The following is a 13666-nucleotide window of genomic DNA, read 5'->3' on the forward strand; positions in this document are numbered from 1 at the left end:
GACAATGCCCTCTGCTTTCTTGGAGGGGAAGTATAAAAAAGTCCCCCATGCCCAGCGAATCTGTTTTTGTGGCTCTGGGGAGATTGAAGACCTAGCGCATTATCTTCTGCGTTGCCCTCTGTATAAAGAAATCAGAGAGCGTTTTCTAAAGGAAATATTGTTAGCAAGAGCGGGTTGGCACACTAGAGACATTATCTGCGATCTGCTGGCGGACCACAGTAAAGTAATCACAATCAAGGTAGCAAAGTTTGCGGCTGTAGCCCAAAAAATCAGAAATAACTTTCTAAACAAAGTCTGCGTAGATTGTAAGGGGGACCATTTGATTTAATAGTTTTGTATAACTATCATCAGAGATCCCACCGATCCGATAGTGCCAGATATTGACTGCTAGTATTTTAGGTTATAATGTAATCACTGAAATTAACCTTGTGACTTTGGCATGTATGTCACCATCGTGATAGCAAAGGGTGGGTGCTACAGATAAATGGAGCACCCCAGACCCACTGATTGACTCCTTGGTTGAGAAAGGATTGTACCTCGAATAATTTGAATATTTCAAATAATGTGTGTTGCTATATGTGAGCAATTCTGTATTTTGTAATGGTCTTTGTGCTACAAACCAATAAACCATTCATTCATTCAAAAAAAAAATAGGTTCTTTTATGCATATGTGGTAGGCATGTAAGCCAGCAAAAAGTTTTTCGGAAGCTGTTTATGGGAAAATGCCTGACATGGCAGGGCAATTTTGGTTTCCCACTCCAACTCATGCTTTTTTGTCTCTTACTGACTATTTAAGTGTTCCTACAATCCATAAGGAGTTGGTCACTCTGCTATTAACTGCAGCACATATGGAAATTGCAGCTCAGTGGAAAAATGCTAATTATCTTTCTGTACAAATGTAAAGTGTGAGAAATTGCCTTGTCAGAGAAATCAATACAACATAGTAAAGTTGGGCAGGGTTTTTCTAGTATAGGCAAGTTTAATGGGATATGGTCCCCTTTCATCATATACATTAACCAATCCTTACCTCTTCTTTCTTCTCCAATTACCCATGTTTCCCTGTGGCAGGGCTCGATAAGACAATTAGATGTGGATGGTTGAAAGATTGTATTTGTATTTGTATTACTAATACAACGGATTAGACCTATTCAGTATTTTAGGCAAGATATTTAATTGGGAGGGAGGAATTCTCTTTTTTGTTTGTGTTGTTGACACATTGAGACTGTGCAATGTACCTCTGTTTTGGTTGTACTTTCTTTTCCCCCCTTGCCTGTTAATACATTGTTTAACTTTAAAAAGCCCTACGAAGACTGAATCTACTGATCAGGCTGTAGAAAATTACATTACTCACCCATAGTGAGTAAGCATTGCCACCAGGTGATTAGCCAGAAAAGCTTTTGTAAACTGGAGGAGAATGTGTTATTATTTTTTTCCAGGCTGTCAATGTACCACAATTAAGTAACAGAGAATGGGCAGGCTGGTACACATTTCTGTAGACTTATTTGCAAGGCTGAAAGTACTGTTTCTGGCTTGGCAGGCATGGAACAAGCAAAGCAACTACCAACTCAATCACAGCTTTTAAAACACAGCTAAAAACTTTTCTTTTCCCTATAGCTTTTAAACTTTGAGTTTGTTCTGACTCTATACTGTTAGCTTCACCCTTCCCGGTGCCTGTTTACACTTCCCTGTGCCTGTTTGCATTCTCTTTCCCTTCTTATTGTTTACTACAACTTTATTAGATTGTAAGCCTATGCGGCAGGGTCTTGCTATTTACTGTGTTATCTGTACAGCACCATGTACATCGATGGTGCTATATAAATAAATAATAATAAAAAATAATAATAATAGAAAGAATTGTCATCAGAAGGAGCATCTGTTATCCTACGATACTTCTGAGCATATAGAAGAAGAGATTTTTTTACTATGAATTGGAGAAGTCCCTTCCTAGAATTTACTTGCCATACATTCTAGGATTCTATACAGCAATAAGACTTTAATTGCTTCTCAATGATATAATGCTGAAGGAAAGGTGGGGGTTCAGGTAGATTAAAAAAAACATGCAAAGCTAATACAAAGCAGAGAATCTACAACTGAAATCCTGCATATGCTATGAAGCACTCCTGAGCTAATCTAAAGGTTTAAATTTATTCATCCGCATGGTGAGATTCATAATTAGTTGATAGGATACTGCAAAGAGATAAATCCCTATAGCTGCTCCCTAACTTTTTGATTTTTCAGGATTTAAACATATCATTGTCATTGTTATTCATTGTAATGCCATTTTAGATTGTAATCTCCTTGGGGTAGAGACCTGTCAAACCTGTTCTTTATAAAGCACCATGTACATAGACGATGGCTACAGAAGGAAACAAGAATAAGCTCTCTATAATTTTTTTTACAAAAAAGATCTTGGAGCTTTTCAATCGACTTTGCTCATCAATGTTCCATCCATGTCATCAACGGGTAGCGGTCTAAGAGGGCGTTTTTTAACTGAGCAGTGTGGATTTTGTCTCTAGTCTCTACAATGCAGGTGACCTGGAAAGAAAAACGTTGAGAATTTCATTTAAGCTGATTACAATATACCACAACAAAATTGTCAGGCCTCAATCAAGTCAATCGTAGGTGAAACACTCACCATAACATATAGGAACACCCGCCTCAAATGTGGAGCAACCCTAGATAGGGGAGTACTAAGGTGACAATAATGGTTTCCTAAAAACATTGTAACCCACCCATTCTTCAATAAATCCCCAACACCTTCTGCTAACAGCCTTGCTTCTAAAATCCACTTTCATCTTCCTCCAAAGTTCTTAAGAAACATCAGTTCAGCTACATGAATAAAGGCTTGAATATCAAAGCAAGGAGGTCATATCATGCAGGAAATAAGCTTAGTGTCCTCTTGATACTCAATCAGACTTCTCACCCTTAATTTTTTGTTTTGTTTTATAGGTCTTCAAGACGTTCCAAGAGATGAATATGTGAGTTCTTAATGGTCCCCATCTCTGCTCTGCATTCTTGGCATTCTCCGCATTCTCCAATGCCCCTGCCACCTTCTTGGAGATATCGGTAACCCTATTTCTGTACATATATTATTCTGATGGTATTGTCTCAGGTGCTAAATGTTATAAAAGTCTGTAATATTGTTGGACTGTATTAGATTTGTATTCTTGCATGAATTATATATATTATTGGTTATTATAGTACCCAACATTGTGATGGTTAACCACTTTGAGACACATCAGTTGGTTTTATATATCCTTATAAATTGTAAATAAATGGGTTATTTGATCATTATCACCTTTTATTGGTGTTTGGAGTAGTTGTGTGCCTTTTGGGCACTTTATATAGTACTACTTAATAACTACTGCCTTCCATTACTTGTGTATGTTATCTGCCAGGTCATGCTTTAAGTTTGCTAACTGGCCTACAATCTCCTTAAGGAGGACCCTGCTTCCGCCTGTCAGTTTAGACCCAATATTTGAGTCTCTTCTCTGTCAAAGGGGGGATCTGATGGGATTGCTGAATTTAGCTCCAAAATATGCTGAGATCCTGATTTTGCTTCAGCGGTGTACTCTGAAGCACCTCCTGTCAGGATCTACCATGATTACCAGAGTTTAGATTATTATTGTGCTGCATAAAATGGAATTACATCTAGGGAGATTCCTCCTCTGCCTAGATGTAAAGCAATATATCTATGTGGAATTGTTATAATTTAATATTTGTAATGCATTCAGTTTATTAGATCAACTATATCATAAGTCCTTCACTTATCGAGATGTGCAGCCATAAATAGGACAGCTACAGAAATTAGAAGATTTGTTTCTGAATTTGGAATATCTATTTTCAAAGTCAACAGTTATATCCATGTAAAAATTACCAATTCTAGGAGAGACCAACATGTTTTTTGGAATATGGAGAATAGCAAATCATGGGAACAGTTATAGCCAGAGTCATGTGTATGCTATGAATCTGTAAAAATTCAGCAAGAGCACAGAATGTTATTGGACACAGAATTTAGTTTCCTAAGAATTAGCTTACCTTTTCTAAAAACAAAAACAAAACAAGTATGTACTCTATATGGCTTTGAACATATACTTAAAGGCATGTGGACTTAAAAGCATGCAGAAGTCTGAGAAGCCAGAGAGAAGACTGAATGGTTCCCAGTGCTGCCTAGAAGGTAAACTTTAGCAACTTGCGCAGTTTCCTTGCTCTGTCCCATGTCTAGAAAAAACTAGAATGAATTATATAAAAAAAGGAAAAATGACGCAATGCTACGTACAACATGTGAAATTATACAAATTTGCTCAGTTTGCGTAATTCATATCAGGGGCAAACTTCATCTTTTCTTTGTTGCAGAATTTGGATCACTTGATACTTTAATCTATCTAGGGTAGAGTACAAAGTCATAGTTTGTTGAGAGGAATTTCAGTACTATTTATAATTTGTGTTGTCCATTAAGCGCTCCAGATGGGGTGTGTGTGGGAAAATCACATTCCCTTACCATTTGCTCTGAAGCGGCTTCTCTTCCGCTTCTGCAACGAGCCACAGTTACATGGAAGAAGAGAACAGAAAGAGAAGGGACCACGTAGCCCATTCAGTTTAGTGGGACAGTGCCCTCTAGTGGCAATTTTATAGCAAAACCTCTCCGACACACGGCAGGAAATCGCGACAAATAACATTATAGCTCAGAAGAGTTGTGTTTAATGAAGATTATTTTGTAACAAAAAAATGGTGGAAGAAGCAGGAGACGAGTGGGAGACGCGCAGGAGGAACATGGTGTCATCAAAATGACCTGCGAAGATCCGTGAGTGGCCAGTCACAAGCATGCTTTAAAATGCTCATCTGAAGAAGCTCTTTATCTATTCATTTTCCCCAACAAAATTATACCTTTTGAAAAGAAAGGATGCGGGAGTTGGGAGGTAAAAGTGTTTTGTTTTAAACTGGGGCGTTTTCTGTAAAGATAGTCTATTCTCTAGCAAGCCAAGTGAATTCCCAATTATACTTTAATGCATTGAATGTATTCCTCCTGGCAATGAAAGCTCCAAAAATCTGGAACCAATTGAAAACTTAAGCTATAAATATTCTTTTATGGCATTTTACAAGCAAAATAAAGTTGGACCAGTGGGAATTGTTAAAATTGTCCAGAGTTGGCCAAAATAACTTAATGCCTCTGGAATAAATGCAATGTAAAAGAAAAGAAAACCACCTCATTGGTATTGTGCCAACCACCCACGTGAGCCAGGAAACGCACAGCTTTCCATGGGTGAATGCGTAATGTGATGTCCAAGCAAAAGTTGGCTTATGAATTCAGATTCTGCTGCACAGCTAGGGAGAAAGCAAGACTTGGAGCCAATATTAATCATCAAAAGCAGTGAGGTTCAATCCCACTCCATTTAAGTGACTGCATTGGAGACTAGAGCCATACCAGTGCTTGGTGGCTGACACCCTTCGTTCTCTGAAGGTCACAATTTACGCAAAAGTCATGGCTACACAGAAATGATACAAAGCAGCCTTCTCCAACCTGATGCCTTCCAGATGCCTTGAACTGCAACTTCCAAAATTCAGAGCCAACCACTGACCATCTAGAGGGCACCAGGTTGGGAAAGTCTGCAGTACTAGGGTTATATGGACAGCTAGATATGGCAGCTTCCTATGCAGTCATGACGAAGTTTGCGTAGGAATCATAGAAATGAAACTCAACCACAGTCTTCTCCTTACCTCGCTGGTAAACAGATCTGATGTCTTATACATGTGTTCTTGCTTGATGTCCAACACTCTGGAACAAAGAGATTGTATATGAGATTGCGACAGATCCAGTCACAGAAGCACACTGTCTGCTTGTGGAGAGCAATGGCAGCTTCCCTAGAAGCCAACATCTGCCAGTTAGAAGTAAGGAGGGTGGAAAGAGGTGGACATTTAGGGAAAGTCTGTTCCTGAGCCCCACTGTTCCTGGTTGCTTTCTTCATTTTGGCTCTCATCGCCTATTTCAAAGATGATCAATCTGGTTCTCCCCAACCCCTGCTCTTGAAAACCTAATCCAGCTGCAACCCCCACCCCCCACCCCACCCCACCCCCAAATGGAGACATTTTTGGTTTTAAAAGCTTTTCCAAGTTTAATACAAAAAAATGGATTTTATTGGTTGTGGCTCCATATTGAAATTGTTTCTGCTGCTTTAATTTTTGTTTTGTTTTTTGTTTTAAAATAAAATGTGTAGTATTGAAATTTATGTGTTTTTAAAAATTGTGTTAGCTAATGGTTTTATATAAACTTGCTACATTTGTATGTCAGCTTGAGACAGACAAAAGAGAAATACAGCCAATAAAATAAATACATTAATACATCCATTCTTGCATTTTCGGATGCAACAGTTCCCAGATATATGAAATATAAAGTGAAACTAAGCAGTCCAATTAGTTGCTTTCTTAGCACTATCCTATTATTATTATTACTATTAATAATAATAATAATAATAATAATAATAATTTATATAGCGCCATCAATTTTCATGGTGTTCTTCCAGCTATATTTGATTATCATTCTAGACTACCTGACTTCTTCCTGAGCCAAGATCTCCAGTAGCTTGGAAATATCTCCTGGACAGTCAGAGATCAAGATGGAGAATTTACACACTCTGTTGTCAAGGGTGAGGGCACGATCAATGCACTGTCGCATCAAGGGAAGTTCCAGGTTACCACTGCATATAGCAACAGCCACTCTGAAAAGGGAAAAACAAAGTCTATGAGTGATTTATTGCACGCTCGTGATTTGTGGGTCCTTTACATGATGCCATCAACCTCCAGGACGTCTCCGGTGTTTTCCCCCAGTAATCTCACTTTTTAAAAAATCAGAGATAACGCAGTATTTAAATTATCACAGGATGTCCCCAATGTGTAATGCCAGTGTAATGCTATAATTCTACCACTAGATGGTGCTGTTCATTGAACATAAGAGTATTACTGAGAAGGGAAGTTTTCAGTAGGGGTGTGCACGGACCCCCCGCTCCGCTTCACTTGCAGATCCGCCATTTTCCGGATCGGGCCGCTCCGCCCCGCCCCCGCTCCGCCCCCTTCCGCTCCGCTCCGCCCGGAGCTCCGGATCCGGATCCGGAGCTCCGTTTCCCCCCCCCATAGGCTTGCATTGAAAGCTAAAAAATTATACAACTTTTTTTCTGTTCAAGTTAGAAACCTCATGTTTGGCACCATGACACCTCATGGGGATATACACACGCATGCCAAGTTTCAAAGCAATCCCATCATCCCCTGATTTTTGGCGAATTTTTGAAAATCGGGCACCCCACACACAACATCCCTGCGAGGTGGGCAGGGGAGGAGGGAGGGAAGGCAGGCAGGCATGCAGCTGGCATTTCTTGGGGCATAAGGAAGTGAGCCAAGGATAAGCCAGTAATGCATATAAAATGGAATAAATCAATCAATAAACAAAGGAGGGGTGGAATTAAAAGAAGCAGTGTTGCTCAATAAACAGCAAGAAGAATTTTTTTAAAAAGGCTATATCTGTCTTTTACCAGCAATAGGGGGACGTGCCCGGGGGAGGGGGAAGTAGCTGCCAGTTCAAGACAATGACAGCCACCAACAGCTCTGAGAAGAAGTAAAACGCTCACTTCAACTCATAACAGGCATTGCTCTACCACTGAAAAGTGACCATTCACTTCAACTCATGATAGGCATTGCTCCACCGTTTTACTCTCTTTGGAAGGCTCTATGGCCTTCCAGTGCAGGAGAGAGTGGGGGCACGTCCACGATGAGATGCCCTAGGGGAGCTCATCCCCTTGCACCACATCGATTCAGTTGTTCACCAAGGTTAGGGTGGGGAGCAGTGCTGTGTTTCTATCTCTTATTCTTGGCTTAGTATATGATTTCAGGTTGTGTTTGTGCATTTGGTGGGGCTACTGTGTTAAAAAACACGGGGAAAAGCCCGTTCAGATGAAGAAAGAGAAGTTTCCCAGAATCCCAAGTTACCTGTTTTGCCTATGCCCTCCTCCAACTTTGGGATCATCATGACCGGGAGCTGACTCTGCCCCTCAGCCCTTTGAAAAAGGTATTTTTCCCGCCGATTTTTTAAAAACTTCTAGCCCGCGACCCGTACGATGCAGAAAGTTGAGAGTGGTCTCAAAATGACCCCCATCCACGACTCTCTGTGCACAAGAATTTTCAGAACGATAGCTTAAAAAACCCCCCCCAGTTATCCCCGATTCTTTCCCTCAATGCAATCCTATGGGCGAAAAGCCGAAACGCAGTTTGAGCCGCGCGGTTGACCCGATTTTTAAAAAAATATTGCACGTGAACCACAGCACGCAGAAAGTTGAGAGTGGTCTCAAAATGACCCCCATCCACGACTCTCTGTGCACAAGAATTTTCAGAACGATAGCTTAAACCCCCCCCCCAGTTATCCCCGATTCTTTCCCTCAATGCAATCCTATGGGCGAAAAGCCGAAACGCAGTTTGAGCCGCGCGGTTGACCCGATTTTTAAAAAAATATTGCACGTGAACCACAGCACGCAGAGAGGTGAGAGTGGTCTCAAAATGACCCCCATCCACGACTCTCTGTGCACAAGAATTTCCAGAATGATAGCTTCAAAAACAACGTAGTTATGCGCGATTATTTGCCGCAATGCAATCCTATGGCGAAATGTTTTCAAGATGGCGACCGGAGCGCTCCGCCTGAACTCGGAGCTCCGAAAAATGGTCGCTTCTCTTCGCCTTGCTTCTAGGGGGTCCGCGGTCCGCTCCTACTCCGCCTCTGGGTAAGGCGGAGCAGGCCAATCCGCTACTGCTTCTACGCTCCTAATCGGAGCGGAGCACATCCCTAGTTTTCAGTTCAAAATCATGTGGTTGCTGTCTAAAAGAGCCAGTTGTAAATGTGGAAAGACTCCAGAAGAAGAAACCTAGTAAGGGTGTGATTTTTTCCCTTAATGTAGAAAAACCCTAAAACTTAGCCTCTCTCTCTCTCTCTCTCTCTCTCTCTCTCTCTCTCTCTCTCTCTCTCTCTCTCTGACCATAGCTGCCACTAATTCAAGCAGCTGTCTTTGTCCAAACCCTACATAGGCCAAATTAGCACAGTCCTTAGAGAGGGGGAAAGATAACCCCCTTCCCCTAATGCTCTCTTCTTCTAGAATAAGTAATTGCCATAACAAAGAAAGATGTCAAGCCACTTTCCCAGAGGAATCAAAGCAATCTCCAGCAGTCCTACTGAGAGTGTACAAATGTCCTTCAAAGGTAGCTTGAAAACTGAACCTGAGATGAATCCTCATCTTGGCCTCAAACTCTGCTTGACCACTGGCCTAGGCAGAAGCAACCATTTTTGTACATAGTGCTTGGTTATACGATGGGCAACCCCATTGATATAAACAAAGATACTTTAACTGTGGCATGGACTAGATTTTATTGAACCTGAAGTGGACCTGGCAAGATTAGACCCTGCCTTCAGCCACTATTGCTCCATAGATGCCAGGAGAAGAAACAACATGGAGCAGCTAGATCTGCTTGTAATTCCTTGGTATCTAAGAAGTACAGCTCTCTTTTTTCTTTTGCTAGCTGCTGCAAAGTTTCAGTACCTTTTGCCTTTTAATTCCGGCAACTTCCCAGCGACCAGAGCTGCAAGTCCAATGGCCCCTTCAGCATCGACAGTGGCACGCTCGTACTCCAGTAACCTCAGCATGGAAATCAAAATGTCCTCTTCCCTGAATAGTGAGGGGAACAGTGTCATAAAGAGGGCTGCTTCATGCATACATGTATCGTTAAGGTGGCCAAAAGACCCCCTTTCTGGGGAAAAGTGTACACCAAGCATTCAAGGCCCTGTCCCACCGTACCCCTTCTTTCCCTCTGTTCATTAATAAAGAGTCATCAGAATGCAGTTGGTCGGTTGCTCAAGGTTGCCCTGCACTCACCACCCCCACAGAGCAGGGTTTAGTCTGCTCAGCAAAATGTAGCAGTTTCCAAAAACACAGCTGCTAAGCCTTGGATCCCGGATCCAAGTTGACATGATCCCAGACACTTCAGTGCACTGCTCCTTGTTATCACCCGAAACCCACCCACCCCATTGGGCAGCAAAGTCAGTGATGTCAGCTTCGCCCGCCCTTGGCAAGGGGGGCTTACCTGGTACAGTAAGTTACATAAACGGGACATAGTTGTCACAATATTATGTATTGTTGGCTGTTAGAAATATTTTCATTTATGGAAAATGTATAATTCTGCAATCAATAAGGGATGGGAGGAGGGAGGAGCCATGAGCTCATCAGGAGGGGCAGGGAATGCTATAAAGGATGTTGGTTGTGGATGATGGGTAGAGAAGCTCATCTTCAATCCATCGAGGGTGAGTTTCCTCCTACACGTGTAGTTCAATAAAGAAACAGTCACTTCATCTGGATTTGTCTGGTTTTCCTGTTCCCTCCCTTTTGGTTGGGTTTTTTACCCTAACAGTATGTCCCTTCATTTCTCATATCATTATTCAAAGGTATTGCACTTGTCGGAGATATTGACAGTCGGAGATATGAAAATACATCTGAGCCAAACAGGGCCAGGCCAGAGGGGAAATGTAGGCCCCATTTCAAACTGCTCATTAAGTTTTTTTAAATCAGTTCTAAATACATATGAACTAGAACAATTTAGAAAAAAGGTAATGGCAAGCACTTTTATTCGAGATGTATATAAGACATCACTTCTTCACATTCAGAAATGCTTTACGTACTTTTCTTTGGGCAAATTCATCAACAACAACAGAAAAATCAAGCAACTTTGCCCAGGGGGACTTGGCGTAGGCCCCCTCAAAATCGTAGGGACATGCCAACTGCCCCCCCTTCTGCCCAGCTCTGAAGCCAAAACTAATCACTTTGCGTTCCTTTTTTTTTTTAATGGCAGAAAGCACCAGCTATTTTCATCTCTCTCTCTCTCTCTCTCTCTCTCTCTCTTTGTACTTGTGAACAAATCCATGTTGCTTCAATGGTATTCCTCCCAGTGCCATTTTCCTCTTTCTTTGCCTTAATAGCTCTTGGACCTGGTTGTCTCTACCACCACCTCTTGATCCTATTGACTGTGGCAGCCAATGTGATTTTGGCCATGATGTCACAACAGCACACATGACATGCTGTTGTTATAGCTGATTGTGATGCTATATGTTGCCACACGCAACCGGATTCAACCCAGTCTGAATAAAATGGGACAGTGGGAGAGAAGAAGTCACCAGCCAAGAACACCAAAAAGGTACTGAACAACATAAAAAAAATCAGACATGTTTAGCAAGATGAGGTTTTTTTTTAGCAGCTTCTTGTGCTGTATCAAAAATGTTCTACATTCAAAGCCAATATTCAAGTGAGAGAACATTCAGTGAAGCTATGTACAAAAGATCTATCAGTGGTGCCACCTCTGAGGTGGGCTATTCACATTTATTTATTTATTTATTTATTTATTTATTACATTTATATCCCGCCTTTTTTCCTCCAAGGAACCCAAGGCGGCGTATGCTGCAGTCACCAAGTGGTTAACACAAATGTCTGAACTAGCCCAGAGTTAAAGCAAAATTTAGAATTCTAAAACCTGGCAGGAAAAATCTAATTTTAAATCCTTTTAACTAAATGCCTTAAGGAAAAAAAAGGGGAGGCAGAACTGGCTTTAAGTTAAGGAATTTCTTTGGTGTTCTGATTAACTAGGGTAAGTAGTTCAAGCGTTGTAGATGAACATTTCCACATGTGTCTGGAAAAAAACCTCAAGTTACAATCAAACATATTAACAGTGACATTTATATGAATTTCTCCACCACTCTACCAATCGGCAGGGTCTTGCTGTTTACTGTTTTACTCTGTACAGCACCATGTACATTGATGGTGCTATATAAATAAATAATAATAATAATAATAATCCCCTGTTCAAAATGTCCGGCTTCAATGCAAATCAGCTTGAACGATGACTTATCCAAAGTAAATGTGAAAAATACCCCAAGAGTAGATCCAGCCTGCCTTATAGTACAATTGGAAGCATATAACAAGAAAAGACAGATACATCCACCTCCTCCTTCTTCTTCAGGCCTCGTGCTCACTGCAAATAGTTATCCATGTGGGCTGGCAGAAACTCCACTGAAGTGCCCGTAAACTTATTGTGGTGATCGGAAGTACTGAGAACAAGCTTCCAGTCACAACGGTGAGTGCCAATGCATAATTAAAATTCAGATACAAGAATCAGCCGTGTTAAAAAAGACAAATTACACAACTGGTGCCCAAATGGCATGAACATATTTAAATGGTCAAATTATCCTGCAGGATAGCCAGAAGTGGTAGTTAGAAAAGGGTGGGCGAGCCACTTCTGTATTTCCTGTGGGGTAGGGAAATGAGGGAATTGTGTGCCTGCCAGGGCTACAGCTGCCAAATGGGGGAGGTGGACTACAGAAGCCTGCCTCACTCAGAGATATTCCAACACCTCTTCCCTGTTCCATATTGGCTTATGCTGCCTCCTCACAAGTAAATCCTTAGCTAGGGTGACCATATGAAAAGGAGGACGGGGCTCCTGCATCTTTAACAGCTGTAGAGGAAAGGGAATTTCAGCAGGTGTCATTTGTATGCATGCAGCACTTGGTGAAATTCCCTCTTCATCACAACATTTAAAGATGCAAGAGCCCTGCCCTCTTTTATATCTGGTCACTCTGGTATAGCTCCTGCAGCTTTAACTGTTGTGATGAAGAGGGAATTTCACCAGGTGCTGCCTGCATGCAAATGACACCTCCTGAAATTCACTCGTTATCACAACAGTTAAAGATACAGGAACCTTGTCCTCCTTTCTATATGGTCACCCTACCTTAGTTCTTTCCACCACCACCGTATTTCGGGTAGTGTTGTGGGCATTCTGGCAGCCACCAGTCACAATAGGTGCAATGTATCACAGGTGCATTTTCTAATTTAAACTCAGGTACATTTTGTGCTCAGGTTAGAAAGCTATACTGTGAATTGGCCCTTAGAATCACCCGGAAGTACCCTAGACAGTGACCACACAAAATAATAGTTCTTGTGGAGTTATGCATTTCCTATACTTACCTCACTGTTACAACCTTATCAACAAATTTTCCAGTCAGCTGCAAAGAGTTGGTGCCAAAACAAGGTCCGCTCACTTCTGTAGGTTGAAGGGACACACAAAAAATTGGTAGTAATTTATTTTCCTATTGGTTGTAAATAGAAATAAAATCAATGCAATACTTGCCATTTTGCAGTCTATATTGTGACACAGTAAAGGATTATCGTAGTGGTAGTGAAGCCTCTGTCTGGGATATGCTGAACTGCCCTATTGTTAGAGAGATTTGGGCATGGAGGGAAGGGTTTCTGATTATCATCGACTGATCCGGATAAACCCCGGAAAAGTTAGCCAAAGGAAGTAGGGAGGTGGGTGTCAGGACAAGGCGATTAGAAAGGGCAATTGGAAGAGGGCAGAGGAGGAAACTGCGAAAGAGAGAATCAGACAAGAGAGGCCAAGCGGTGAAGAAGGCTGAAGTTCACTCACTGATTTGAAATAACGATCCAAAACATTGGCTTTAGGGCTCTGGTTTCAGTTAATGTAAAATAATTGTTGCTTACACGTCTCCGTAACATTAGTTCACTGCGGAATTTACTATTTATAAGCTATAATCCTCTCAATTAAGCACACACCCATAAACAACCGAGGGAGGGTT

General features: G+C 41.4%; 1 protein-coding gene across 2 annotated transcripts in view; it reads right to left on the reverse strand.

Annotated features, from left to right (window-relative positions):
- Positions 1–2407: 2407 nt before the first annotated feature.
- The window catches only part of LOC134402296 (L-threonine ammonia-lyase-like), a 39338-nt gene continuing 28079 nt past the window's right edge, over positions 2408–13666 (reverse strand). For both annotated transcript variants that reach the window (XM_063131679.1, XM_063131677.1), the window contains exons 8-12: positions 13038–13113; positions 9573–9698; positions 6549–6716; positions 5719–5776; positions 2408–2535 (exon numbers count right to left, since the gene is read on the reverse strand). In XM_063131679.1, coding sequence (XP_062987749.1) covers positions 2437–2535; positions 5719–5776; positions 6549–6716; positions 9573–9698; positions 13038–13113 — 527 coding nt within the window. In that variant the 3' untranslated portion in view covers positions 2408–2436. The remainder of the gene's footprint in view (positions 2536–5718; positions 5777–6548; positions 6717–9572; positions 9699–13037; positions 13114–13666) is intronic.

The sequence above is a fragment of the Elgaria multicarinata genome, chromosome 8 (genome assembly GCF_023053635.1).
Source record: "Elgaria multicarinata webbii isolate HBS135686 ecotype San Diego chromosome 8, rElgMul1.1.pri, whole genome shotgun sequence".
NCBI classification, from domain to species: Eukaryota; Metazoa; Chordata; class Lepidosauria; order Squamata; family Anguidae; genus Elgaria; species Elgaria multicarinata.